Source organism: Triturus cristatus, chromosome 6, assembly GCF_964204655.1.
Source record: "Triturus cristatus chromosome 6, aTriCri1.1, whole genome shotgun sequence".
In the NCBI taxonomy this organism is placed as follows: domain Eukaryota; kingdom Metazoa; phylum Chordata; class Amphibia; order Caudata; family Salamandridae; genus Triturus; species Triturus cristatus.
In genome coordinates this window covers 11984442-12011535 of record NC_140589.1, presented here as the reverse complement: position 1 = coordinate 12011535, position 27094 = coordinate 11984442, and the positions used below count along the sequence as shown (strand labels likewise).

At 50.2% G+C, this 27094-nt stretch overlaps 1 protein-coding gene across 2 annotated transcripts in view; it reads right to left on the bottom strand.

Annotated features, from left to right (window-relative positions):
• The window catches only part of PPP2R5D (protein phosphatase 2 regulatory subunit B'delta), a 502545-nt gene that overhangs the window by 285189 nt on the left and 190262 nt on the right, over window positions 1-27094 (bottom strand). For both annotated transcript variants that reach the window (XM_085610117.1, XM_085610118.1), the window contains exon 6: window positions 24346-24438. In XM_085610117.1, coding sequence (XP_085466243.1) covers window positions 24346-24438 — 93 coding nt within the window. The remainder of the gene's footprint in view (window positions 1-24345; window positions 24439-27094) is intronic.

Sequence of the window (27094 nt, the reverse complement as noted above, 5' to 3'; positions counted from 1 at the left end):
GACGCTGTTTCTCCCCAGAGCCCTGGGGAGACGGTGAACAGACAGCAGCCATCCCCCTCGACGCCGTAGTCGATGTCGACGGAGAATGGGGACATTTGCTGGGCTTCCTGCCCCTGGGGAGCCCCCCAGGGGCCTCAGCATGGGCCGAACCAGCCCGTCCTGACCCACCTTGTTCCCTCAGCCTTCTGTCCTCCAGGCCTTGGAGCCTGATCTTCATCCTTTCTCTCAGGGTCCTGGCTGAGAAAGACTAGCAAATGTCACACTGTGGAACAAGGGACTGGGGAAGGCAGACGATGCACACCCTGTGTGGGTCCGACTTGGCCTTCTTCCTCTCGCACTCCGGGCACATGTCAAACAAGCCAGGCATGCTGACAACACAGAGCACACACAAGAAGGAAGGCAACAAGGTACTCAAGAAACACTTGAAAAGTGAACAAACCCAAATAAACCCTTGAAAAGGGAGAGCTCAATGCTCCAGGGTCCTGCTAGCAGGAGCCGGAAAAAAGAACTGAAAGTAAAAGGGACCTGCTGTGCATTCTGGGATACTGGAAAAGTTCTGGAAAGTTCTCTTAAAGGCACAGTATCCTGTTCTGAGCCACATAATGGCAGCCTATGGGGCTTGTCTGTCCATTCCTCCCTCTCTATCATTTCAGAGGCTTTTTGCTGGTAGAGGCAGGTTTTTCTCTGTGGAAAAAGCTGGGCAGGCAGTGCTGTTGGTGGATGTTGGTGGAATTTTCTAGTTGAAGTACTGGACAGTGTAGCCTGTGGATATAGGCTGCATTATCTGTCTTTGAATTCTCTCTTCAGTGTAGATGCAGGTCTGCATGGCTTGACAACTTAAGATATTTTTATTGCTCCGGGGTCCACGCACATGGGCGGGACTATTCCCTAGATTATGACTATACACAGAGATCCCCTACTACAGAACAAGGGTAGCCAGTCTAAAACGCGCTGGACACTGGATAAAAAAAGTTCCGCAGCTCCATGATGGCTTCACTGAAGATGGGGATGTTTGATATCAAACATCACGCATTGATAAACCCACACTGATTCCAGTGTCAGATTTACCAATATATGCACCCAGGGGGGCACCTTAGGGTGCCCTCAGATAACCTACCAGCCTCTGGTGTGCTTGCTGACTGGTTTCGGTCAGCCTGCCACCCAAGACACTGTTCTGACCTCCTAGGGGGGACAGACTTCTGCTCTCAGGAGACCCAGAACAAAATTCTGTCCGGGAAGAGTGTAACACCCCGTCCCACAGGATGACCTGCTGATTAGCCTCTTTGGGCCGGCGAGCTTCAAAGAAGCTGCAGCCTTTGAAATGCGAATCTGGCTCCCCTCACAAGAAATACTGTGAGGTGGACATGATTTTTTTTTTTTTTAGAAATAGCCATCTTTGTGAAGACATATATAGGAATTATGGACAGGGCTAGGCCCACTTCCCACAGGAAGTGGTCATGTAGGGGGCGTTGTGACCTCAAGAGTCAGTAGCCCATTTAATCTACACTCCACCGACGCCCATAAAATTCAGTATTTAGGCGTGTCCCTGGTGTAAGAAGCTGGCTCTGTATATACTATACCACAGTAAGCTATAGTGTGCGCAAAGTCCAGTGGAACCCCAATGTTTACAGAGGTAAATAAGAGGTAAAAAGGTACAGAGTTAATACATTACTCTCGATTTGTGGTAGTGTGGGTGAGCAGTAAGGCTGTATCGGAGGACAGTGTTAAGCCTATATTGTACACACTCAGAAAAGAAATGTCACACACTCAAAGACTGAACTCAGACCAATTGTTTGCATCAAAAATATTTTAGTTGTATTTTATTTTTAGAACCAAGCAGGACTTGGTACAGGTAAATAGAATTGTACTTTTCAAGACAGATTGATCAAAACAAAAACTGGATGAAAAATAACTTACAGGTTTGTAAAATATTTGAAGACAATTGGTATTCATAATTCCTTTGTGATTACTTTTCAGATTACTTATAAGAGTACTTTTTAGTGTACTTTTCCTACTCAGTGTGATATGCTTAGATATCACATTGGGACATTTCCTGTACAAAAGTAAGTTAAACAGTTTTTCATTAAAACACAGTTGCTGGGGCGTGGCCAAGATGGCGAGTGGGTAGGATGTGTGTTGCTTCGTCTCCCCACCCGCCGATGCTGGATTCGGCCCCAAACTAGCGACCAATTCCCCCAGGAGCAGCCGAACGGTAGCGGAGCTATGCCCTAGATATTGAGATTTCGAGGTGGGGGGCTGAATTTGGAGCTCTATCGGTGATAGACGGCGGAGCGCTGACGGAGGCTAAGATGGCGGCCGGAACCTGAGCGTCACCGGAGTTCAGCGAGCAGTCCCGCCAAACAGGGGCTCAGCAATAGCTCTGCCAGTTAGCGTCAAAGGCGGCACTAGGCGCACTCTGGATGACACCGGAAGGAGGCGAATCACTGGCGGGCCCAAGAGGTTCCTGATGCCGTCGGCGGTGTACGGGGCCCACAACGCTGCAGCCAGGTGACGTCCAGAGTGTGGCGAGCTGCCGTAGCTACCACGCCTGAACGACGGTGCTGGTTGGTGGCGTGCAGACGGGAACATCGGCCAAGGGATATCAGATGGCGCCCTCGTGTGGTGGTTGTGCCCTGCCTGGAGACCCTCTGCACTATCTACACACTCGAAGGCACTGCCCCGTAAGGTGGAAACGACGGAGAGTGTGGAGGGGCATTGATGAACGGCGGAGAGCTGCCGGTCCGGCAATAAAGCTGTTAGCGGAGGCCACCACCGGGAGGGGGACTCAGTGCACAGCCTCCCTGACCTACTGGCGACCCTCATGGGCTTCGGCTGCAGCGGCTGAATGCGCATTGGGCCTGAGGGGCATTAGGACATACCGGGCCTGGAGCAGAGAACAAAGCGGCAGCCCGGCGCCACTGAAGGTGGGGCGGAGCGGTGCGGAGCGAGGGGGAGCTTCAGCCAGGGAGAGTCGGCTGGCGCTCCGGGGGCGGTGACTAAGCCCATAGGTCACTGACACACCCCTCCATACCCGCCACAGAGGAGGTGCACATATGCGTGGAGGGGTCCAGATCCGCCATAGGGGCCTACTGTCCTAGCGCCAGCGACGCTACGCACTCCCTAGATCCATATCAGAGGGACGAGGACCTGGGCATTTTCACTGACTGGTGTCCTCCTGGGGGCCCGCAGTGCCTTGCCAGCCCCCTTATAGCGACTGAGTTGCACCGCTGCTTCAAGAGATCCTTGGGACCAATTTGGGGCATAGTCTCCCCTGGTCGAGGCGCGCGCAGCGATATGTCCAAGCAAAGGGGACGGAAGGAGTGCACGCTCAAGGAGATGCTCGCTAAACCTTCCCAGGCCAGCGCTGGTCAGGATGATGAGGACAGTCCTATCACCAAATCTTTTCTGGAGACACTCTCATACTCTTCGCGAAGACTTCCACACCTTGAAAAGCGAGGTGGCGGTGGAGGCGCACGAACTCCGGAGGGAGGTGGATACCCTTGAAGACAGGGTGACGGCCATCGAGGATGAAGAGCGGTCCAAAGAGGAGGAAGTCACGCAACTACAGCAGGAGGCGATCTGGTTGAAGGAACAGCTCGACCTGCAGGCCCATGCGGAGGACCTGGAGAATCGTTTTCGGCAGAACCAGATTCGGAGGGAAGATGGAAGGTCTTGGCACTTCATCTTCGTCACAGGATGCCCTGGACTGACTTACACTACCACAGGTACACGGTATGGTTCAGTGTGCACGGGACTATATGAGGAGGGGTGGGGGGGGGGGGGGGGGGGAGATAACGTGTTTGGTAGTTCGGGTGAGGGAGGGGAATTGGTGTGCTCATGAAGGGCTTCTGACCTCACACAATGGTGATTTTGAGAAGCACTCTCACAAAGGAGGGTATCGGGACCACTCTTTAAACTAGCAACGCGAGATAGGGAGCGCGATACACCCCCCTCCTAACCATGCATGATTCAGAACGGACCATCCTCACGCTTAACGTCAAGGGTCTCAATAGCCCCAATAAGAGACTCAATTTTGCCTTATCTAGAGAACTCAGGCGCGGATATCTGTCTGCTGCAGGAAACTCAATCCTGGTATCGTGGAAATTTAGAGGGTCGTGGGGGACAAAATAACAAATAAAGGGGCGATTATTGGCATACCGCTTTTGGATTAAAGGCTTGGCTCTCACAATCGGGTCTGTTTATACACCAAACACGAACCAGGAGACTTTCCTTAAAACTGCCCTATCCACAATTCTAGAGTCACATGATCGATTTATATATACTGGTGGGAGGCGATCTGAACTTAGTAATGGACACGACCGTAGACCGATCTAGCAGTCGATATTCCCAGGCGGGGAAGGTCTCTGTAGAGGGCAAACGGTGGTTGGCGGAAAGGACCTGTGGCGAGCGTCTCACCCTCAGGCCACCCAATTTTCCTACTACTCACATGCACACCACACCTATGCTAGATTAGATAATTTTCTTGGCTCCACGGAGGTTCAGGCGACCATCAAAGACATATACATCACAGCGGCGGTGTGAGAAAGTGCCATCTTTCTTGCATGGTATGCCCCCACTTTTTGCTGAATTGCTGAATGTACTTTGACTGAGTGTGCCCTGGGCTCCTGCCAATCAGGTACCCAGGGCCTATGTTCTTTCCCTAAAACTGTGTTGAAGCCTAAACCCAATTGGCATCTCTGGCCACATGTCAGCCCCTGGTAAATGGTACACTAGGCACCCATGGCCTTGTGACCAGAGAAGGCCCCTAAGGTCTGCAGCACTTATTGTGCCACCCTTCGAGGCCCTGTACCCTGACACACGCACTGCCCTTGCAGGCTGAGTGTCTGGGTGCAGATCAAAACAGAGTCGACATGGCACGCATCCCTGTGTGCCATGCCCACAACACACTGCCCTGGCATACATCAGCCACTCCTCTAGCTGGGTGCCCTATGCCAGTGGTGTGGGTACAGATGCATGAGCCCTGTGCCCCTACAGTACCCAGGTCCATTCCTGGGCACTGTAAGTGCAGTGCTGCCATTAAGAGTATATGGTGCTGGGAGAGCGTCAACACGAACTCCACAGCACCATAATGGCAACACTGGAGACTGAGAAGTTTGGTATCAAACTTCTCAGCACATTAAACCCACACTGATGCCAGTGTGGGATTCAATGTACAATGCACGACAGAGGGCATCTTAGAGATTGCCCTGAACCTAACCTACCATCCACGTCTTGTCTGAGGTGCTGCCTAGGTTGCCACACAGCAGACATGTTGCTGGACCCCTGGGTAGAGAGCCATCCGCTCTCCTGGGCCCGCAACAATGCACATCTTGGGCGAGGTGCAATTTCTCCTCCCCCAGGATGGGCAGGGGAAGCTTCAAAGGCTTGCCGCCGTTGTGAGCTTCTCCAGGCCACTTGCTTTACTCAGAAACTGGCCCCTACTGGTTCTGACCCAAACTCTGGCGGGAAGACTGGCCGGAAACCCCAATGAAGGACAGGGGGTATGCCAGCCTCTGCCAACCCCACCCCTCAGGTGGGGGAGGCGAGGTGAAGCACATCTCCGGGCTCTCGCCATCTTGAAGATGGGAAGCCCTCCCCAATCAGTATAAGGCTACTGCCCACCTCCCACAGGAGAGTGGCAGGATAGGGGGTGTACCCACCACAGGGAAGGGACCCATTGGTCCCTGCCCTTGACCTACCTGTAAAAACCCTAAATTCAGTATTTGAGGGCACCCTGAACCTTCTTTCTTGTTTCGGAATCTGGGTCTGAGGAAGGAAGATCAAGGAACAAGAAGACCTGCCGTGCAGCTGCTAACAAGAGGAAGACACCAACTGATTTGACCCCAGCCCTACCGGCCTGTCGACCCTCGAACCTGCTCCTGCTAAACCCCGGCATCTCCAGAGGTCAGCAACCTCAAAAACCCAGGAGGACCAGACTGCCTTGTGACTAACTACCTGGAACTCCAACGAGCAGTGGTACTGCTCAAAGCAAGTAACAGACCCCTGGCATAAGCCAGGAACCGCGAACCCTGCACCCGCCAAGTCTGGTCTGTGCCGGAGTGAACAAAGACCACGAGGACATCCCCCTGGCCACTGTGACTTTGAATCCAGAACCCAAGGACCCACCTCGACGCTCCTGACGACGCCTGCAGCCTCAGAACCAGGGACCCCTCCAACCGCAACCAGCAGAGGGAAGATTTCCGGACACCAAAAGGCACCCCTGCACGCGACACCCTGCGGCCCCTTGTGCCCAACCCCTGGGTGCTTACCTATCCTCCAACTACCCAACTTATCTCTCGAAGTGGTGGTTGCACCTGAAGAATCTTCGTCCCCGACCTTGCAGCCTTAGTTCGTTCTTGAGCTTCTCCATTGAAATCCATTGAGCGCTTGACGGCTCAAAAGCACCCTGCGGCCAGCTGCCCGAGTGCCCCTGGCAGTGCAACCTCTACTCTAATCTACTTCCCCATTTGCCCTGAGCAAGTGACCAGGAGCCCAGCTCCCACAGCCGCGTGGCCTGCTAGCCAGCAGCCACCAACCAAAGGCCCCCTGCCTCCCATAGGATAACATCGGGCCTAACTCACTCTGCACCCAGCTGCCCCTGTGCCGCTGAGGGTGTAACAACTGTACTTACCTGACCCTGGGAGACCCCCGAGTCTATGCCCAGAACCTTAACTCGGCCACTCGAGTACTTACCCAAAAGCCGACTACTCACTTTTCTTCCAAAGGGTAACATTGACTGGTTTCACTTGGAAATTCTTCTTTGTCAAGTTTTGAAACTTTAAAATATTAATCTAAAATCAGCCGAATTATGAAAACGAATTTACTCACCTGTAATCAGGAGAGATCCCAGTACTGACCCTGAAAAGTAATTACAACCTCCATAGGAAAACATTGCCTGCCATTCACCCATTCACCAGAAATTCTTCTAAGTGTCGATTTTGCAAACTTGCAAATATTCGTTAAAAGTCGCCTGTATGACAAAAACACATTCTTTCAACTGTTTACAGGAGATGCCCAATGCTGGATCCAGGATCCAACACAGAGTTAGAAAAAGTAACCATAACCCCACTTACCTGCTAAGTGAATTTCCTCCCATAGGATAACATTGGTGATTCTATGTGAAAAAGTTTCTAAGTATCAACTTTTAAAATACATTAATATTCCTTCAAAATCACAACTGTAACCAAAATGTTTTTACTCAACTGTTTACAGGAACTGTCCCAGGACTGAATCTAGGATCCAGACCTGTGGTAATAAAAGTAATCCAAAAAGTAATCAATTGCATTTAACTAGAAATTCCCATTGAGCTCAATGTTATATTGTGTTGGAAATTGTGTTGCCTATTGCAACAACTGTAACTATTGCATTCAAAAGTCTATTGCCTATTGAAAAATATGTATCTAAAGCATCTCATTCTGAGAAAGTATATTTTGATACCTATTGTTGGTTCTAAAATAAAACAACCATATATTTTTATACAAAGCCATTGGCCTAGAGTACCGTTCTTGAGTGTGTGAGACCCTTTGCTGACTGAGTGTGTACAACAAATGCTTTACACTGTCCTTTGATACTGCTCGAACAAGCTACCACTTTAGAGAGTAAGGTTATAGCTGACTTTAGCCTCTGCCAAACCTCTGGGAACTGTGGACTCTGTGCACACTGTACCTATTTGGGAACAGTATATACAGAGCCCCTTTCTTACACACAGTCCATCCCACAGGTAGATACATACCTGGGGGCGCACATATAACAGCATTGAACCACTATAATGGTGAAATGCTCGATAGTCCCATTCGTATTGAGGAAGTAGTAGGAGCTATCTCCCACCTCAAGCCCATGAAATCTCCGGGACCGGACGGATTCTCGGCTGGGTTCTATAAGCTGTTCTGCCCAGCCACAGCCCCAATACTTACCAGGCTTTTTAATTCCTTCAATGGCCCTGGCACCATACCCCAGGAGATGCTATCGGCTTCGAAAGTAGTGTTACCCAAGCCGGGCAAGGATGCCTCCAAGTGCGGTTCCTACCGGCCAATAACGCTGCTTAATGTCGACCTAAAACTGTTTACAGGTATACTCGACACGTCTGGGTCTCCTCATGCCAGGCATCATCGATCCAGATCAATCTGGTTTTATACAGTCCCGGCAGAGTAGAGACAATACTAAACGCATCTTTCATCTTATAGGCAAGGCTCACCGCACCAAGCTGGACGCCCGCCTCTTGTCAGTGGACGCTAGATAGGACCCTGGTACATTTTGGTTTTGGGGACAGGTTCAGAGCATGGGTCTCGAGCTGCTATACTAATCCCATGTCTACAATCAGGGTGAATGGGGTGACCTCCCCGCCCTTCTAGATACAGCCAGGGACCAGACAGGGCTGCCCGCTGTCATCTCTCTTCACCCTTTCTATTGAACCGTTGGCTCAGAGGATCAGGGACAATCGAGAGATAAAAGGCATCTCTTTTGGGGAAGAACGCCACACTGTCAGCCTTTCAATCAATCAAATCAATCAATCATTTGTAAAGTGCACTACATACCCGCGAGGGTCTCAAGGCGCTGGAGGGGGGGGCCGCTACTGATCGAACAGCCAGGTCTCGAGTATCCTCCTGAAGGTCAGCAGGTCTTGGGTCTGTCGTAGGCTCAGTGGAAGGGTGTTCCATGTCTTGGCGGCGAGGTGGGAGAAGGATCTCCCGCCAGTGGTTGTTCTTCGGATGCGCGGGACGGTGACGAGTGAGAGGTCGGCGGAGCAGAGCTTGCGGTTGGGGATGTAGAAGGAGAGCAGTCTGTTGAGGTAGGCTGGGCCGGTCTTGTGGAGTGCTTTGTGTGCGTGGATGAGGAGCTTGAAGGATATCCTCTTGTTGACGGGAGCCAGTGCATGTTTCTCAGGTGGGGGGTGATGAGGCATTTTGGATGCGTTGTAGTCGTTTGATGAGCTTGGTCAGGGCTCCCGCATAGAGGGATTTTCCGTAGTCAAGTCTGCTGCTGACGGGGGCTTGGGTGACTGTTCTTCTCGTGTCGGGATCCATCTGTAGATCTTGTGGAGCATGTGGAGGGTGTTGAAGCAGGAGGAGGAGACGGCGTTGACTTGCTTGGTCATTGAGAGCGTTGAGTCGAAGATGATTCCCAGGTTGCGTGCGTGGTCGATGGGTGTCGGGGCTGCCCGCAGTGCCGTCAGACACCAGGAGTCGCCCCAGGCTGAAGGGTTGGAGCAGAGGATGAGGACCACCATCTTGTCCGAGTTCAGCTTCAGGCAGCTTATCTTCATCCAGTCGGCAATGGCCTTCATTCTTTACGATGCCGACTTAATTGCTTCCCTAGAGTCACCAGCCCGATCGGTCCCGGCTTTCCTGAAAGAACTGGAGGACTATGGCCAGGTCTCGGGCCTGCGGGTTAATAGAGAGAAATCCTTGATCCTTATGTTTCAGGAGGATAATCAAGCGCCCTTCCCTGATGGTACGACCTATGCGGGTATCCCAACTTATTCTTATATCCCCAATCTGGGCATAGAGATAGCAGCGTCTGTTACTCAGACGCTGTACCTAAACTACTCCAAACTCCTCCAGTGAACAACAAAAGACCTGAATGATTGAAAACGTCATTCGCTTTCCCTGCTGGGCAGAGTGGCAGCAGTCAAGATGTATCTTTTACCCAGAGCGCTGTACCTCTTCCAGACAATCCCGGTCTGGCCACCTCCGGGTAACTAACAGGCCCTGCAGTGAGCCATTAATCACTTCATATGGGGCGGGAAGAGACCCCGGTTCCGCAAGGACCTGAGCTATACGAGACCAGACGACAGGGGGTTGGGTATTGCCAGTGTTCTTGAATATTTCCGCGCAGCTCAGCTGCGGTCTCTTGTCGAATGGAGCCGTCCCAAATCCGAAGAGTTGGCTTTTCCAAGATAGGGCATTAGCTCAACTGGACTTATGGAAGGTCCCTTTCCTTAAACGGCTACACAAACCTCCCGGCCTCCGGGGCTCCCCTATCACCAATACGCTCCTAAAGGCAAAGTGGCAGTTAAAAGGGGCCTGACGACATTTCCCTCTCCCATGACACCCCTTTTTGATAACGAGGAGTTCTCCCCAGGCAGGGATGCGAGGGCCTTTTCATTCTGGAGGGTATCCGACTGGCGGTCAGTGGGACATCTCTTTACTCTAGAGGGCATCATCCCTTTCCAAGACCTCAAAGCGGACTACGGGCTCCTGGAAACTGAGCATTTCCGCTATTTCCAGCTCCGACACTGGCTTCTTCATGCGGATGTTCATCCAGGGGTAGCTAGGAAACTCACTAAATTCGAGAAGTGGCTACACACCAAGAATACTGATAAGGCAATGATCTCCGAAATTTACGACATGCTTAGAGACGGGGCCCCCACGGTGCCCACTGCGGGTCAACGGAGCTGGGAGAGAGAACTGGGGACGGACCTGACAAGTAAAGAATGGGCAGATATCTACTGAGCAAATCACAGCGCGTAACATAGCTAGCAGGGAGTCGGCGGTTAAGGTGGCCATTTATTGGCATCTGACCCCGGCCTGCTTGCGCAGGGGGAACCCAGCGCGCAGTCCGCTGTGCTCGCGCGGCTGCGGAGAGGATGGCACCCTGTACATATATTATGGGACTGTAGAGAGGTACAGGCTTACTGGAAGGAAGTTTTAGACGATATCGACCGCTAATTCGATACCGAGATACCGCGCTTTAGTGTTTACGTGATCCTGGGGCTGCCCAACCCCATAACAAATCCACCTAGATCCTAACGAGAGACTGATGGGGATAGCTCTGGGAGCAGCTACTCGAAACATCCCATCATACTGGGGTTCATCCACGAGACAGACGGATACTGGGAAAGTTCTGGAAAGTTTTCTTAAAGGCACAGTATCCTGTTCTGAGCCACATAATGGCAGCCTATGGGGCTTGTCTGTCCATTCCTTCCTCTCTATCATTCCAGAGGCTTTTGCTGGTAGAGGCAGGGTTTTTTCCCTTGTGGAGAAAAGCTGGACAGGCAGTGCTGTTTGTGGATGTTGTTGGAATTTTCTAGTTGAAGTACTGGACAGTGTAGCCTGTGGGTATAGGCTGCATTATCGGTCTTTAAATTAAATTCTCTCTTAAAGGTGGATGCAGGTCGGCATGATTTGACACCTTAAGAGATTATTTTTTATTGCTCCGGGGTCCCCGCACATAGGCGGGACTATTCACTAGATTATGACTATACACAGAGATCCCCTACTACAGAAACTATGGTATATTATAGGAATGGAACGCATACAGGCCTCCTTATTTAATGATATGGCCAGCTTTACAGACGCTTGGCAGCCATTGCTTTCTCTTCTATCAATGGAGATGAATGAGATTACATGTTCTAAATATCTCCGCCTTCTCCATCTCACAAGCTTGGCCTCCACACCACAACCAACGGGAGGAGACTCATAATTTCCCCTTTCACATGATACCCTTTAGTACACCACGATGGAACACCAGTGCAGGGGAGGAAAGAGGGAGGGGAGAGTTGGGACGAGGTGGGAATGGTTTCCTTTTTTCTCTTTATTCCATTAAAAGGTATCACACCATCGCTTTTCAACTGTTAGATTGTCTTAGATCACTTCAGAGGCTCAGACAGGGCATGGTCGCAGTCATGCTACCGGAAAAGCATTGTTAATCAGATAGGACCTAATTATGATCCGATATACAAGGGCCTTGCGTATATCTTTATTGCATATTGTTTGCACACCTTAAATGCAAATGCCAATAAAACGAAGTTGAACCTAAAACAAAGTTGCTTAGGTCTCCATACTAACTTAACTCCACAATTGGAACTTTTCCAGAGGAAAACAGTCAATGCAATCGTTATCGTTTGCAGTTAAAAAAGCACCCTCAGCAGCACTAGGGCGGCCGCGTGCAGAGTACTGAGACCCAATGTTAGCCTATGGGGCTAGGGGGCTGTCGGAGGCTGCTCTCGTTAAAGCCACAGGTTTCACGGCGCAATGCTCCTAGAGTTAAGCTCAGGGCAAAGGGGTATCCAAGTTAGCGCACAAGGTGTATCCACAGCGGCACAGGGGTGGCTGGGAGCTGGTTTGGCATCAGGTGCCCTGTTTCAATGGGAGATCTCCGGCCGGACCAAACAATGAAGGTTCGGGCTGGGAGGCTTCCTGGAGGTGTCCACCGGTGGAGAGGTAAGTTAGGATGCAGGGGGTTGCCTTGACACCGTCGGTTGGGCCACCCAAGGCTGTGGTGCATCGGGTGTAGGGGTGTCTTGAGGCGTCGGGTTTCCTAACCAGCTCAGGTTGGGGGAACCCTCCGGATAGAGGCTGTAGGCGTCGTCAGGAGGCTGTAGGTGTCATCTGGAGGCAGGTCAGGGATCACCAGGGGGATCTCCTCGTGGTGTTGGGCTACTCTAATTTGTGCCGTAGGTGTCGGGTGCAGAGTTGTGCAGACTTGCGGATTCAGTTGTACCAGAGTGGGGTTCTTGAGCAAGTCCGGTGCTCATGGGAGACAAAGTCTTTGTAGGTCCTACGGGTTCTGGGAGGCTGCTGGCCTCAGAACATGCCGGTTTTCCACTAGAGCAGGTCAAGGTTGGGACAGGCCAGTAGGGCTGGGGTCAAGGCAGTTGGCGTCCTCTTCTTCCTTCAGCGCGGCTCTTTGGTCCTTCTTGCTTGTCTGAGGAAGCAAGGTTTGGGGTTGCCCCTAAATACTAAATCTAGGGGTGTTTCAGGTATGTACAGGTTGGGACCAATGTGTCCCTCCCTTGGGGTGGGTACACCACCTAATATGCCACACTCCAGTGGGAGGGGGGCATATGCCTCACTCTGGTTGCATGGGTCCCACCATGTTCAAGATGGCGGGGACTGAGTTGTGCTTCGCATCGCACCTCCCACCTGAGGGGTGGGGATGGTAAAGGTGGGCACACCTCTCCTCCTATCTTGGTTTTCCTGCCAATTCTATGTCGGGACCGGAGGAGAGGATTAAGCTATTCTTTCTTCACTTTATTGAACAGCAGCCATTTGTAGTCACCAAACAACTAAACCAAACTACTATTCCCATGAACCATAGGGAATAAGAAAGAACAATAGTGTCCCAGCATAGAGTGTCCATAATTGCACCAATCACAGGCTCCCAAAGTGTAGATAGTCCTTTGTCACTGCTCAGCCCTCCTCTTTCTTCGCTGCTTGCAGCCAAGATAAGTCCCATGTTTATTTCTCATTCTGTTTGATAGTTTAAATGCGTTAATACTGTGATGACTTTCAGCTCCTTTGCTTCTGTATTATCGTAAATGTGGGGCAGCGCTTGTGTTGGGGCCGCGCTGCTGTTTATATTGTGCACTTTACTCCGTGAGCCGTTTCTCGCGGCTGTGGTAGACGGGGCGCGCACTCACGTTGGCGCGCTCACTGCGTAATATTTGCTTGAAGTGTGCTTTTGTTCCCTAATCTTTGCTGCCTTAATAGCGAGTCCGCCGCCACTCGGCGCCTCGCGTGTGTGGCCGTGGGAGCGGCGGAGCTCCCTAGCGGCTGGGATTTTGGTGCCGGCGACCCGCGGTGCAGCGCTGCCTTGCTAGAGGGCGCCTGGGTCGCGCGCTTGACGCAGCTTGCGTGCTCTGGATTCCGTGCATTCCTGACATCGCGTCGGAACCCGGAGCACTGCCGCGGCGCCAGCCTGGTCTTCCCTGCCTGCAGCGACGCCCTTGACCTGGGTCGGCCCGTTTTAAGGAAGTTATCCCTTGCTTGGCAGAACGTTTCTCACTTGTTTCATAACGCCCCCAGAACGCCTGCTTTCACAGGTTCTTGCCTGCCGTTAGGCAGTGATCACATCGTTCTGCCCTAGTGGGGGTCTGTAATTCTAGGCCAATAACGCTCCTTTACAGGGGTCAGTATTTCAGTACAAAGTTGCTGAGGACCCGTTTTCTGCAGGCTGCCCTTACAATTCTTTATCACCAGGGCTGTTTGGGTCCTAGGGCTGCGCCTCTGTGCTTGCTTTGTCGCCCTTTTCATTAGGCTGTCACCCAGCCCCCCATAGCTCTCCCATCTACTCCAGCTTCACCCCCAGCTCCCGGTGGGGATGAGGACCTTCAGCGGGATGAGGAGGATGCGGCGGGCCCCTCGCAGCCTTGGCTCCCTTCTCACCTGGATCCTTCTTTGGGTGCGCAAAACCTTTGTGCGGACATGCTGGATCTCGATGATGTGTTGCATCCTCGCTCTTCGGATTGGGCCCCCTCGGAGAAGGTCGCGCAGTACGTGGCTGGTCGTATTCGCCGCCCGCTGGAACCGGCGACTCGAAATTGGTTGCGGGCGGTGTGTCCTCGTCCCTCGCTGGAGGGGAAGGTGGCGGCAACTACTGACATTGACCCGCAGATGGCCACCTTCCTCCAGAAATTTATCAAAGACCCTAAGAAGGGTATTGATAGGTCCTGGTGGGCTTGCCAGGATAAACTTCTGGATGTTTTAGGCCCCGCTACAAAAATCTTCGATATGGCTGAAGAAGCCAAGGCCTCTGGGTCCCTTATTTCTCCAGACCACCTCTCCTCCTGGGCCCAGCGGGTGATTGTGTTCCTGGATAACGCAAATTGCGCTATATCCACGGAACAGCGCAGGTCCCTGTTAATCAAAGTAGATCCTAAGTTGGAGGACCTGGCCGACTGAGGCTGTAGCACAGGGTGGCCTTTTTGGCGAACCTTTCATTAAGGAGTTAGGGAGGTTTGTCAACACCTTTACCTCCCTAGACCGGGCGTAGTCCTCCATCAGGAAGGTGTTTCGCCCTCAGGTTTTCCGAGGGGCCGGACGAGGAAGGGGCCACTCGTCCGGCCGGCCCAACCAGAACAGGGGGCAAGGCTCCGCTAGCGGGCAGTATCAAGACCAGGCCCGCTTTGGCAACTTCTATCCGTCCCGTGGCAGAAGAGGCAGAAACAGAGGCGGCAGAGGAGATGGCATCTCCAGTTCTTCCAGTGAGTGTTCTCCCTTCTTCCCTTCTAAAAGTTGGGGGCCAGCTGGCTCATTTTTTCCAGACTTGGAGTTCCATCACCGGGGAAGCTTGGGTCCTGCAGACAGTGCAGGGTTTTCACAGAGTTCCTCGGGTCTCCGGCGCAAGCGATACCTCCCCATCCGCTTTTCTTCTCCGCCGAAGACTCGGCGTTGGTCGATCAGGAGGTACGTTCTCTGCTAGACAAGGACGCTATTGCCCGGACTTCTCTTAATCCTCGCGGTTTTGTCAGCAACCTTTTCTTGGTGGACAAACCAGACGGGGGAAAGCGGCCCGTAATAAATTTGCGCGACTTCAACGAATGGTTAGTTTATCGCCATTTCAAGATGGAGGGCATCCATCTGTTGCGCGATGTGCTCCGTCCCAACGATTGGATGGCATGCCTCGACCTCAAGGACGCCTACCTCACCATCCCGGTTTTCCCGCCTCATCGTCGGTTCCTACAATTCCTATGGGGGGGCGAGGTGTACGAGTTCACCACTCTGCCTTTCTGACTATCCTCCGCTCCTTGGTGCTTTACCGAGGTTCTTCGCCCGGTGATCGAGCGATTACGGTCCTCAGGGATCAGGCTCATCGTCTACCTCGACGACATTCTACTGATGGCATCGGACCCTTGAACGCTCTCGCGGCATCTACAGACAACGGTCGACCTCCTGCAGAGCCTCGGCTTTGTCATCAACGAGGCCAAGTCGATCCTGTTTCCGTCGCAGACGGTTCTCTTTCGCGGGTTCACGATGAATTCAGTGGCGGTCACTCTGAGCCTGCCGGCGCGGAAAATGACGAAAATTCGTCACGAGATTCGGCGCTCGCTATCCCAGTCTCGGATCTTGCTCAGGCAACTTGCTCGCATTATCGGGCTTCTGTCTGCCTCCATCCAGGTGATCTTTCCGGGTCCTCTACATTACAGGGCCCTTCAGCATCTCAAGGTGGCGCATCTGCGGAAAGGCCTTCTGTATTCTCACACACTGGTCCTGTCAGAGGATGCCAGGGAAGAGCTTCAGTGGTGGCTCTTGCACATGGAGGCGTGGAATGGACGAGCCATTTTTGGTTCCGATCCAGATGTGATTATAGAATCCGACGCGTGCAGATCCGGCTGGGGTGCGAGGTGCGGCGAGTTCGCCACAGGAGGTGTGTGGTCTCCGTCGGAGCAGAAATTACACATCAACTGCTTAGAACTTTTGGCAGGCTCGGTCGCGATCCAGTGCTGGACCAAGGACTCCATTAGCTCCTGTGTCCTCCTCCGCATGGACAACGTGTCAGCGGTCCGGTACATCAACCACCTAGGAGGCACACGTTCAAAATCCCGGTCAGACCCGGCGGCAACCTTCTGGCAGTTCTGCCTGGATCACCAGGTATCCGTCACAGCAGAATACCTCCCCGGCCACGACAATCAAGTGGCGGACTTCCAGTCTCGTCACTTCCACGACGGAAGTCTCTGGAAACTTCATCCAACAGTGTTCCTATCTCTCCAGAACCTCTGGGGGCCTTTCTCGGTGGACCTTTTTGCTTTACGCCTAGATCACCAGCTTCCTCGTTTCTTCAGCTGGCGCCCGGACCAGCTGGCGGAGAAGACAGATGCATTTCTGCAGAATTGGGAGAAGGAAGCGGGGTATGCCTTTCCTCCGTTCGCCATGATCACGAGAGTGACGGCGCAGGTGCGGCTTCAAAAAGCGGACGTGGTGTTGATCTCGCCGATTTGGAGATTGCAAGTTTGGTTTCCAGTTCTTCTGGAACTTTCTTGGGATTCTCCAATCCCACTCCCCCTGTTTCCATCACCCTCCTCGTTCCTCAAGCGAATCCTCACCCCCTTATCGAGCAGGGGTCTCGGACGCTCATGGCCTGGCGGATTACAGGGGACGATGGTCGGTCGACGGCCTTTCAGAACCGGCTGCGAAGTTCATGGCTCGTGCCTGGGCTGACAGCACCACCATAAGATTCCGGTCCTCCTGGGGCCGTTGGTATAAGAGTTTGCGACGGGGTGTCGATCCTGTGGCAGCGGATGTGGCCTCCGTCTTAAATTTCTTGGCCTCCCTGGCGGCAGAGGGATTGGCTTATCGAACTGTTAATACCTTTCGCTCTGCCATTTCGGCTGGACATTCCATTGTAGATGGCTCTCCGGTAGGTGAACACCCCTTGGTATGTCGTCTGCTCCGGGGCATCTGCCTATCTTTACCCCCGGAACCGCGTTACTCCCAGTTATGGGATGTTAATAGAGTGCTTAATTTGTTGTTGTCTTGGCAGCCGAATAGGTTTCTATCTCGGAAAGAGCTGTCCGCCAAGTTAGTTATGTTGCTGTGTTTAGTCTCATGCAGGCGAGTCTCGAACGTCAGAGCCCTGGATGTCTTGAGTAGAATCTTTTCCCCTACGGGGGTTACTTTCACTGTCCATAGACGGACTAAGTGCGGTACCAGGTCTATCTCGTATCCAGCGTTTCCGGACTCACCAATGTTGTGCGTCGTGGCTTGCCTCAAGGCTTATGAAGAGATGTCGGAGGAGTTTCGGCCTCCGGGAGAGAGGCAATTGCTCATTTCTTTCAAGAAACCCCATAAGGCTGTGTCATCACCCACGATTGCTCGGTGGGTGCGATGGGTCATGCAGGAGGCTGGTATCGACCTGAGCGCGTTTGGAGCGCATTCGGTGAGAGGGGCAATGGCCTCTAAAGCATTTACCCTGGGAGCTTGTCTGGAGGACATTCTGAATGCTGCAGATTGGTCTTCAGACTCTACTTTTAAACGGTTTTATCTCAAACCGGTTTTTGACATGGCTCACTTGGTGGCAAGTAAGCGTTAAACGAGCATAATCCTCACCTCCGGGCCTGACATAGAATGAAAAATTTCCTAGCTATCGTAACGGAAAGTTTCAATTCTATTAAGGACTCGGAGGTGAGGATTATCCCACCCAGGGTACAAGTTCCTTGCTGTTTTCCCTCCCTCGTACTGGAGTAAGTAAGGTTGTTCATATATGCTTCTGTGGACAGTTGATTATATGTTGCAAGGCTTCCTTCTGCAGGGATAATCCTTAGCCATTATGTTTCCTGAACCTATGTTCTTACTCCTTCCAGGTGATTCCAACAAACAGGAGTCTTGATGTTTCCGGTGGCTGACCGAACGACGAAAGAGGAGGGCTGAGCAGTGACAAAGGAATATCTACACTTTGGGAGCCTGTGATTGGTGCAATTATGGACACTCTATGCTGGGACACTATTGTTCTTTCTTATTCCCTATGGTTCATGGGAATAGTAGTTTGTTTTAGTTGTTTGGTGACTACAAATGGCTGCTATTCAATTCAGTGAAGAAAGAATAGCATAATCCTCGCCTCCGAGTCCTTAATAGAATTGAAACTTTCCGTTACGATAGCTAGGAAATTTTTCATTCTCCAGTCCAAAGTAGGAGTTCGAACCAGTGGGGGCTTCTGCCCAGGATGTGCTTTGTTTCAGGACCCCAAGAGTGGGAGGCTCTCGACCGAGGTGTCCAGAAACATGTTTGGGGTGGAAGCTGAAAGCAGCGACTCAGCCAGGATACTAGAGTTCGGTCATTTTTCAGGGGGCATCTCTAAGATGCCCTCTGAGTGCATTTGGCATTAAATCCCACACTGGCATCAGTGTGGGTTTAATGTGTTGAGAAGTGTGATACCAAACTGCCCAGAATTCAGTAAAGGCATTATGGTGCTATTGAGTGCATAATGACAAACTCCCAGACCACATACTCTTTATTGCTTTACAGCACAATGTATAAGAATGGACTTAGACACTGTAGGGGTACAGTGCTCATGCACTTGTACCCTTCACCAGTGGTATAGTGCACCCAGCTAAAGGGGTGTCTTACCTATACCAAAGGCAGTGAGTCATAGGCATGGCACACAGGTATGTGTACCATGCCGAGCCATTTCGACTTCACTTTTCTCTGCACCAAGGGGGGGGTGGGGGGTGAGAGTGAGTGAGTGTGTGTGTATCCATCCAGTGCCCTTGGTACCTTTTTACAAGAGGCTTACGTGTGGCCAGCGAGGTGCTAGTTTTAGGTAAAGAACATATGCCCCGAGTACCTGGTTAGCAGGAACCCAGGGCACACGTAGTCAAAGAGCATTAACATCAGGCAAAAAGTAGGGGGCAACCATGCAAAAAGGGACACTTTCCTACAACTTGCACCAAAGAAGCAGATCCTGATGACCTTAGAAGAGAGAGGACACTGAAGGGTCACAAAAGCAGAGAGAAGCCGCAGCTGACCTGACACCAACCATGACTACCTGTCTGCATTTCTTGTCGAAAGCAGTGCCAAAGGTGACTCGTCCTGCAGCTGTGACTCCTGAAACTTGGAAGGACTGCCAGCCTTCCCAAAAATCTCAAGACCTACTGTGAACAGCGGATGTGTTCTGAAGAAACTGCACAAGACTGTGGCCCCCGAACAGACAAAACCCGACACCTGAAGCCATCACTGCACCAGTTGCCTCCGGCCCGAGTTGAAGTGGGCCACCTGAGCCAACAAGATTCCGCAGCCCTCCAGAGCTACAGTGCATCATGGTTTCACCCCTCCTGGACTCCCAGAAGTCGCCTGCAGCCTTTGCACGCAGGCCCCCTCAACCACAAATGCTCCGGTAAGGAAAAACCTGACACCTAAGGACACCCGTGCACCAGTCACACCTGGGCCGGTCAGAAGAGGACCGATGGTGTCCCTGCATCCCCGAGCATTGTCAGGGCTGAGCCCCCACCTGTTGGTTCAGCCCAACTGGTCTCCCAGTCCGAGCGCACGAAGAGCGATCTTCCCAGAGTAACGCATCTTTTCTTACCTGTCGGTGTAGTCTTGCAGTTCGAAACATTTTCTGGATTAACATGCTGTGCATTATTCTGCCATCTAGTGGTTGGGTCAAGAATCTTAAAAAAAAAAAACTTTTGTCCCACTACTATTTTTGTCTCTTGGGAGTGTGAGAAAGTGTCCATTTGCATGGTTAGCCCCCCACTTTTTGCCTGGTTCTGAATGTTGTACATGGTCCCTGCCAACCAGGTCCCCTGTGCCAGTGCTTCTTACTTAAATACATATCCACAATTGGAATTTCTACCCCATATAAGTCCATTTTCAGAGGTAACCAAGGTACATAGGGCCTGGGAGCTCAAGAAGGTCCCTTAGGACCCTCCCTCACTAGGACCATGCCACTGCCCTTGTAGCTTGCAGGCCGCTGTGAGGGAGAAAATGACAAAGTCAACATGGCACCCTGCCTGTGGGCATGCCAACCAGCACTGCCTGGAGGTATAGGTAAGTCACCTCTCTAGCAGGCCTAAACGCACTAAGACAGGGTGCACTACACTACAGGTGAGGGCATATCTGCATGAGAGGATATGCCCCTACAATATTGGGGTCGATTGCCTAATATTGTAAGTGCCAGTGAAGCTACAGAGAGTACATGGGCTGGAAGCTCAACTCAAGTTTTACTGCACCATGATAGCTTCACTGAACATAAGAGTGTTTGGTACCAAACTACTCCTTTATAAAAACATCCACACTGATGCCAGGGCAGGATTTATTGTACTATATACCCGGAGGGCACCTCACAGGTGCCTCCTGCGAGAAGCTGGGTTTCTGTTGCAGTAACCCAACCCCCCACTTTTTGCCAGACTACTGATACACTCTTGACTTTATGTGCCCTGGGCCGATGCCAATCAGATTCCCATGGCCTGTGTTCTTTCCCTAAATTGTACCCAAACCCAACTGGCATCTCTGGCCACAGGTCAGCCCCTGGTAAATGGTATCACAGGTACCCAGGGCACGGTGACCAGGGAAGACCTCTAAGGGCTGCAGCACTTATTGTGCCACCCTTAGAGGCCCTGTACCTTTACACCCACACACTGCCTTTGCAGGCTGCGCGTTTTGGTGCAAAACAAAGTGAAGAGTCAATATGGCATCCATCCCAGCCATGCCTACAATACACTGCCCTGGCATTGATCAGTCACCCCTCTAGCTGGGTGCACTATTACCAGTAGTGAGGGTACAGGTGCATGGGCGCTGTACCCCTACAGTGCCCAAGTCCATTCCTGGGCCCTGTAACTGCAGTGCTGCCATCAAGAGTATATGGTGCTGGGAGCTTGTCATTACGAACTACACAGCACCATAATGGTTACACTGAAAACTGAGAAGTTTGGTATCAAACTTCTCAGCACATTAAACCCACACTGATGCCAGTGTGGGATTTAATGAAAAATGCACTCAGAGGGCATCTTTGAGAGGCCACCTGAAAAACGACCAGCCTCTGGTGGGTTCCCTGACTGGTGCACACCAGCCTGCTACCACGAGACATGTTTCTGGACTCCTAGGGTGGGGGCCTTCGCTCCCTGAGCCCAGAAACAAAGCCTTTCCTGGGCGGAAGTGTTCACACCTCCCCGGGCCAGTAAGAGCCATCTATGGCAGGGGAACTTAGCCTTTGTAATGCGACCCAAAGACTCTTATGCGGTCAGGAGCAGGACCACTTCCTGTCCCCCCTCCTTTTCGACAGGAAGACAGGCGGGAAACATTTGCCAACCAAGAAGGTGTGCCCACCTCTGCCAACCCCACCCCTCAGGTGGGGAAGGCAAGGTGAAGCCCACCACTCAGGATTAGGGATTGTGCTTACTCCCCACGTGGGGTGAGCACACCAAGGGTTTAGTCTCCCTAAGATCAGTGGCCCATTGGCTACTGACCTCGAGACCCCCAAAACGCCCCCTAAATACAGTATTTAGGGGGCAGCCCTGAACCAAGAAGTTAAGCAAGAAACTCCAAGAAGAAAAGCAGAAGAATGACCGAGCAGCCGTGCCAAAGCTAACAAGGGGAGGAAGCCCACTGTCTTGGCCCGAGCCCTACCGGCCTGTCCCCACCTGGAACCTGTTATAGTGAAAACCCGGGAGGACCTGCCTGCCTTCAATCTCAAAGACTCTGTTTGAACAAATCCGGTGTCTCCAAGAGACAGACTCCAGCTCTGCAAGGATCCGCGGGTTTGCACCACTCAGGACCAGACACCCACGGCCCAAGTTATAGTGGCCCAACACCAAGAGGAGGTCTCCCTGGCAATCCGGACCAGAGATCTGGTGACCCCTGACCTGCCTCAAGAGTCCAGCCGACGCCTGCATCCTAAAATTGGAAGGTCCCCCCTAACCGCAACCAGGAGCTGGTAAGAAGATCCGACCCTAAAAGGCACCCCTTCACCCAACACCTCATGGCCTTGGGTGGCACCACCGATGGTGCCTAACCAACCCCCAAAATACCTCTTAAGTGGTAGTTGCACCCAGAAGACCTTCGTCCCCAATCCTGCAGTGCTTTTGAAAAACGGGAGACTCCCCCCACTGAAAGCTACAGGACACCCAACGTCAAAACAGCACTCTGCACCCGGCCGCCCCAGTGCCACTGAGGGTGCATCTTTTGTAATGGCCTAACCCCCATTTGCCCTGAGCTTAAGTCCAGGAGTTTTGCTCCCACAACCCAGTGGCCTGCTCGTCAGCAGCTACCAACCGGAGGCCCCCTATACCCCATTGGATAACATTGGGCCTCAGCACTCTGCAGCCGGCAGTCCTAGTGCCGCTGAGGGTAACAAGAGTGTATTCTTGACCCTGGGGGACCCCTGAGTCTAACCCCAGAATACCAACTCCCACAAAAAAGTACCCACCTGTTAACTGATAACACTATTTTCCTCCATTGGATAACGTCAACTGTTTTTCTATAAAAAGTTTCTAAGTGTGGAGTTGGAAAACCTAAAAAATTCTTTACAATTGTACTAACAAAAACGCTTTTACTTACCTGTTTACAGGAAATGTCCCAGTGCAGTATCCAGGTACACTACACTGTGTAAGAAAAGTAAACTGAAAGTAAAGTACTTGTAATTTTACTAAAAATCCTATACGAAGTAGGTGTACTTTATTATGAAAAGCATTGCATTATCAGTACACTACTGTAATCAAATCAAAGTACATTTACAATTGTAATCCAAACTGTGTTACAACTGCATTACTATTAAAAGTATTTATTGCTTACCTGTGCCAGGCTTGCTTGGTTCTAGAAAATAAACTAAAAGAATATTTTTATACCAAAACAATTGGTCTGAACTTTAGTCTTTGAGTGTGTGAATTAATTTGCTGACTGAGTGTGTACATCAAATGCTTAACACTGTCCTCTGATGCTGCCTTACTGCTCGACCACAAATAGAGTAAGGTTTTATCTAACTTTACCTCTGCCGACCCTTGGGGTTCCACTGGACTGTGCATACTATACCTCACTTTGGTATAGTATATACAGAGCCAGCTTCCTACAGCAGAGAGAGATTGCTCCTCACTGGGGCAGCGCGATATGTCCTACTACTAAGGCCTGGCTACAGAGCATGACCTACTGTGACCTGACAAATGAAGTTTATGCCACAATGCAACCACAGCCAGACCTAAAGATATTTGACAGCCCCTCCGGACTTATTTACTCTCTGGAGCCTGACCCCCAGATTCAGTCCTTCCCTCTCCCGCTGCCACTCCCTCCTTATATTCCACCAGCAAAGACACTATTGTACAGGGTATTACCTCCCTTGATACTTTACCCATTATTAAATTCAACATCCCGTACTGGTGCTTGTCAAGTCTTATTGTATTTCATATATACTACAATCTCAGATATACAATTACGCCATGACGATCTGCTTTTTGATATACTGCTATACGTCTCACATTGTTGTTTAGTGCAAAATGATAATGTTATAAAGAATAAATTAAAAAAAGAAGCTGGCTGTGGGGAAATACACCCTCATGTCCTCCACGATTTAGTCTTTCTACGCTCATTGCAAGGTCGCTTACTCAAGTGTCCAATGCAAGTACGTCCACTAGGTATGACTTAGCCAGCTGAGACTATAGGACATCAACCAACCTGCTTGCTTAAAGGGATAGAACCACTATGGATCTAGCTGTTTAGTGGGTAAAGCATGCATTACTAGTCCACAAGCTTGGTACAGCAGATTTATTATCTCCTGTTCCCATTACACGTACCGGACAAACTGAAGTTGTTGCATTAGGATCAAATACTTCTGGCACCACAGGAGCCTTCTTCCTTCATAGTCTGAGGCATATGCACTGTACTATCATTTAGTCAAATAAAAGGTACAAATAGCTGTAGTGTTTGAATTTCAAAAGCAACATTTCTGTGTTTAATCTGCTGGCGAGAGTGGGAGAAAACCCACTGACTGAAATAAAAGTTGTACAGCAATCTGCTCGTATTCAGTCCAACACTTGCAGACTCCAGACCAAAGCACTTTGCAGCCAGACCATCACTACCATCACACATGATATCACCCAGAAAAGGAAAACGTACATGAACTTCAGCATGCAGAAATGCAGCATATGAGACATGAGAAAAATGTGGCAAAAACCACTCAGCATTCTCGAATCCATCTTACCGACATCACAAACTTCTGGTCAATGTACTTCTTAGCGACGTTCGGCTGAAAATCAGGAGACTCAAGAAACCGCAGGAAAAATTCATACACCAACTGCAGCAAAAAAAAGGGTCAGAACAGAAGTTAATTCACATTAACCTATGCTGGAAAGAGGGCTGTTGCACGCCCTCCAGCACCACACACACCAATCTCAGATGTGGGCTAAAAGACAGACACCATAGGACATGGGATGGAGCTCCCCATCCTTCACTGTGGGGTCAAAAGTCCAGACACTCACAGAGGATTGCCATAGTGGGCTTGGACAAGAGACTAAGTAAGGGGATATAACTTGCAAATCCACCAGACATCATAACAGCTTGTACACTGAAGAACAAACAAGATGCAAATACAGCGGCTTTTAGACCGAGGTACAACTGTGCCGTGGCCTAGGGTCATGATGGCACTGTGGCACATTCCTGCCTTTGCATTTGTGGACATGTAGTTTCGCTTCTAACTATTAACTTAGAAAATCACTGTAAGCTCAGTGGTGTTGGCTGAAAGGTCAACTCGCTGAAGATGCTCCATGCGACATGGACTAAACTAAGTGAAGGAGCGGGACACTGCAGTAACTAATTTAGTGAAGGACCAAGTCTGAAATACAATCTGAGGAAATACCAGGCCTCTCTCTTTCTAGTAAAAAAAAAAAAAAGCATATGCAGACCCCAGTGCTGCTAATCAATTTGCACCCATTTCCTAGACTACCTTTCCTCAACAAATTGCTTGAATGTTGCGTCAATCAATTGGTCATCAATAGGTGGCGCACTCCATGCGACTGAGGCCGAACACTCCATGCGACTGAGGCCGAACACTCCATGCGACTGAGGTGGAATATTCCAAACAACTTGCTGATCATGCTCCAACAACTGCATGTTAATAATTGGGCACAAGTTGATCTAAACAGGGCAGGAGTTTTGTCACAAAATCCTTGTCGATAATGGTTTGAGACAGGGATGTGTTTTAGTACCCCTTCTTTTAAGTCTTTTTATTTTGGATCTACAGGCTGCACTGGCTAGTAGTAATTATTTTCCTCCAAAAATCACCAACATCTGCTTCCATTGTCTCGCGCATGCCAATGACCTCGTGATAATAGATTATACCTCAACAGGGTTACAAAGAAAACTCCATTCCTTACAATCCTATTGTGAGGAAGAGAGATCAATTGTCAATGATGAAAAAACTAACACCGATATTTTTGAAGAAATTAATGAAATGTACCCTTAAAACAGGTTTTGGAATAGAAATATTTAGGTCTCACTTTTGCGAGTAATCAATAATGAAATAAGCATTTAGCAATAGTGAGAAAGACACTGTTGATGACAAAAAAAAATGCATTTTGAGGTCTTTCTGTGGAGCCCCTGAAATGGGCACCACAGGTAAATTAATCCCACAAGCATTGACTGGGACTGAGCTTGGAGCGATTGATCGGCGTGTGGATTGGGATTCACAGGAGAGCCTCGGTCTGAAGGCTCTCCTTCATCTCCCAAGGAACTCTATGATCCACACAATTAGGCCCGAGTTACAGCTTGATTCTTGGACCATTCTAGCTAAATGTTGGGTACTAATGTTCTTATGCGACAACAAATGATGTAACAGAGAGAAGAACTCTCCTGTTTGATGCTACAGGACATTATCTCTCGTTCAGATGAATTCGCGTGCAACTGATGCAAAAAGTACTCAATAGAAAAATCTTGTTTTTAAGATAGATGATTTGATATCCTTTAATATGGTAACGGATGTCCTTCAAGGCGGCTCAATAGCTAGAGGCAGGGAGTACCTCGCGAAGAGCTCGATTGGCTATCTATTGGTTATCTGGGTAAGGTAAAAACCTTTCCATATTTGCACCAGGTCCCTGACAAATGATTACAGAATACAATCTTTCTATTGTGGTTAGGAAAGGGTCCTGGGTTGAGAATTCCTGGCTTTATAAAAAAGAATCTTGGAGAAAAAGACTCCTGTTTTTGTGATTTAAAAATGAAGTATTTCTTAACTCATCAACTTTTAGACTGTTCTTTATTCCATGTGAGAGGAAAAGGATTCTCTGTCCAATCTTTAGGACTTACGAATGTAGATCACATAGCAATGCACAAGCCACTTTACTCTTAAGGAAGTTCCGAGATACATCATTCGCAAGATGCATCCTACTCTTATAAAAGAGACTGTTTTCATAAGGGCCAAGAGTGTTACTGTCTGTCCAAATAATCTTGCCTCTTGTACAATATTAGGACTATTGATTAACGTAAATATTTTGATGAATAAATATTGGGCCAAAGTGAAAAAAAAAGTCACAATGGCTGGAGGGGATCTTAACTTTTAACATGTTTATTTGAAATGGTACATTTAATATATATATTTTTTTTTACAGAGTTTTATATAGCGCAAACTTGACCTGACTCGGGTATCGGAGCGCTTTACATAGCACCAGTTGCTTTACATGAAGACACATTCATTTTCTGTTGGGCACGGAGAGATTTATTGATTTGCCCAGAATCACAGGGTGTTCAGTGTCGTTGCCGAGGCTCGAACCCAGTTCCCCAGATTCGAGGTGGACAGCCCTGGCCGTTGGGCCAACTCCTCGCCTCAATTGCGTAATACATTGGAGCTGAACTCATGTTTTGTATTTCTATAACAAATAATTCTTATAAATGCGCGTGTATATCGAACTGTTCCTCAACACAAATCATGAAATGCATTATCTGCCATCAGGAGTCCG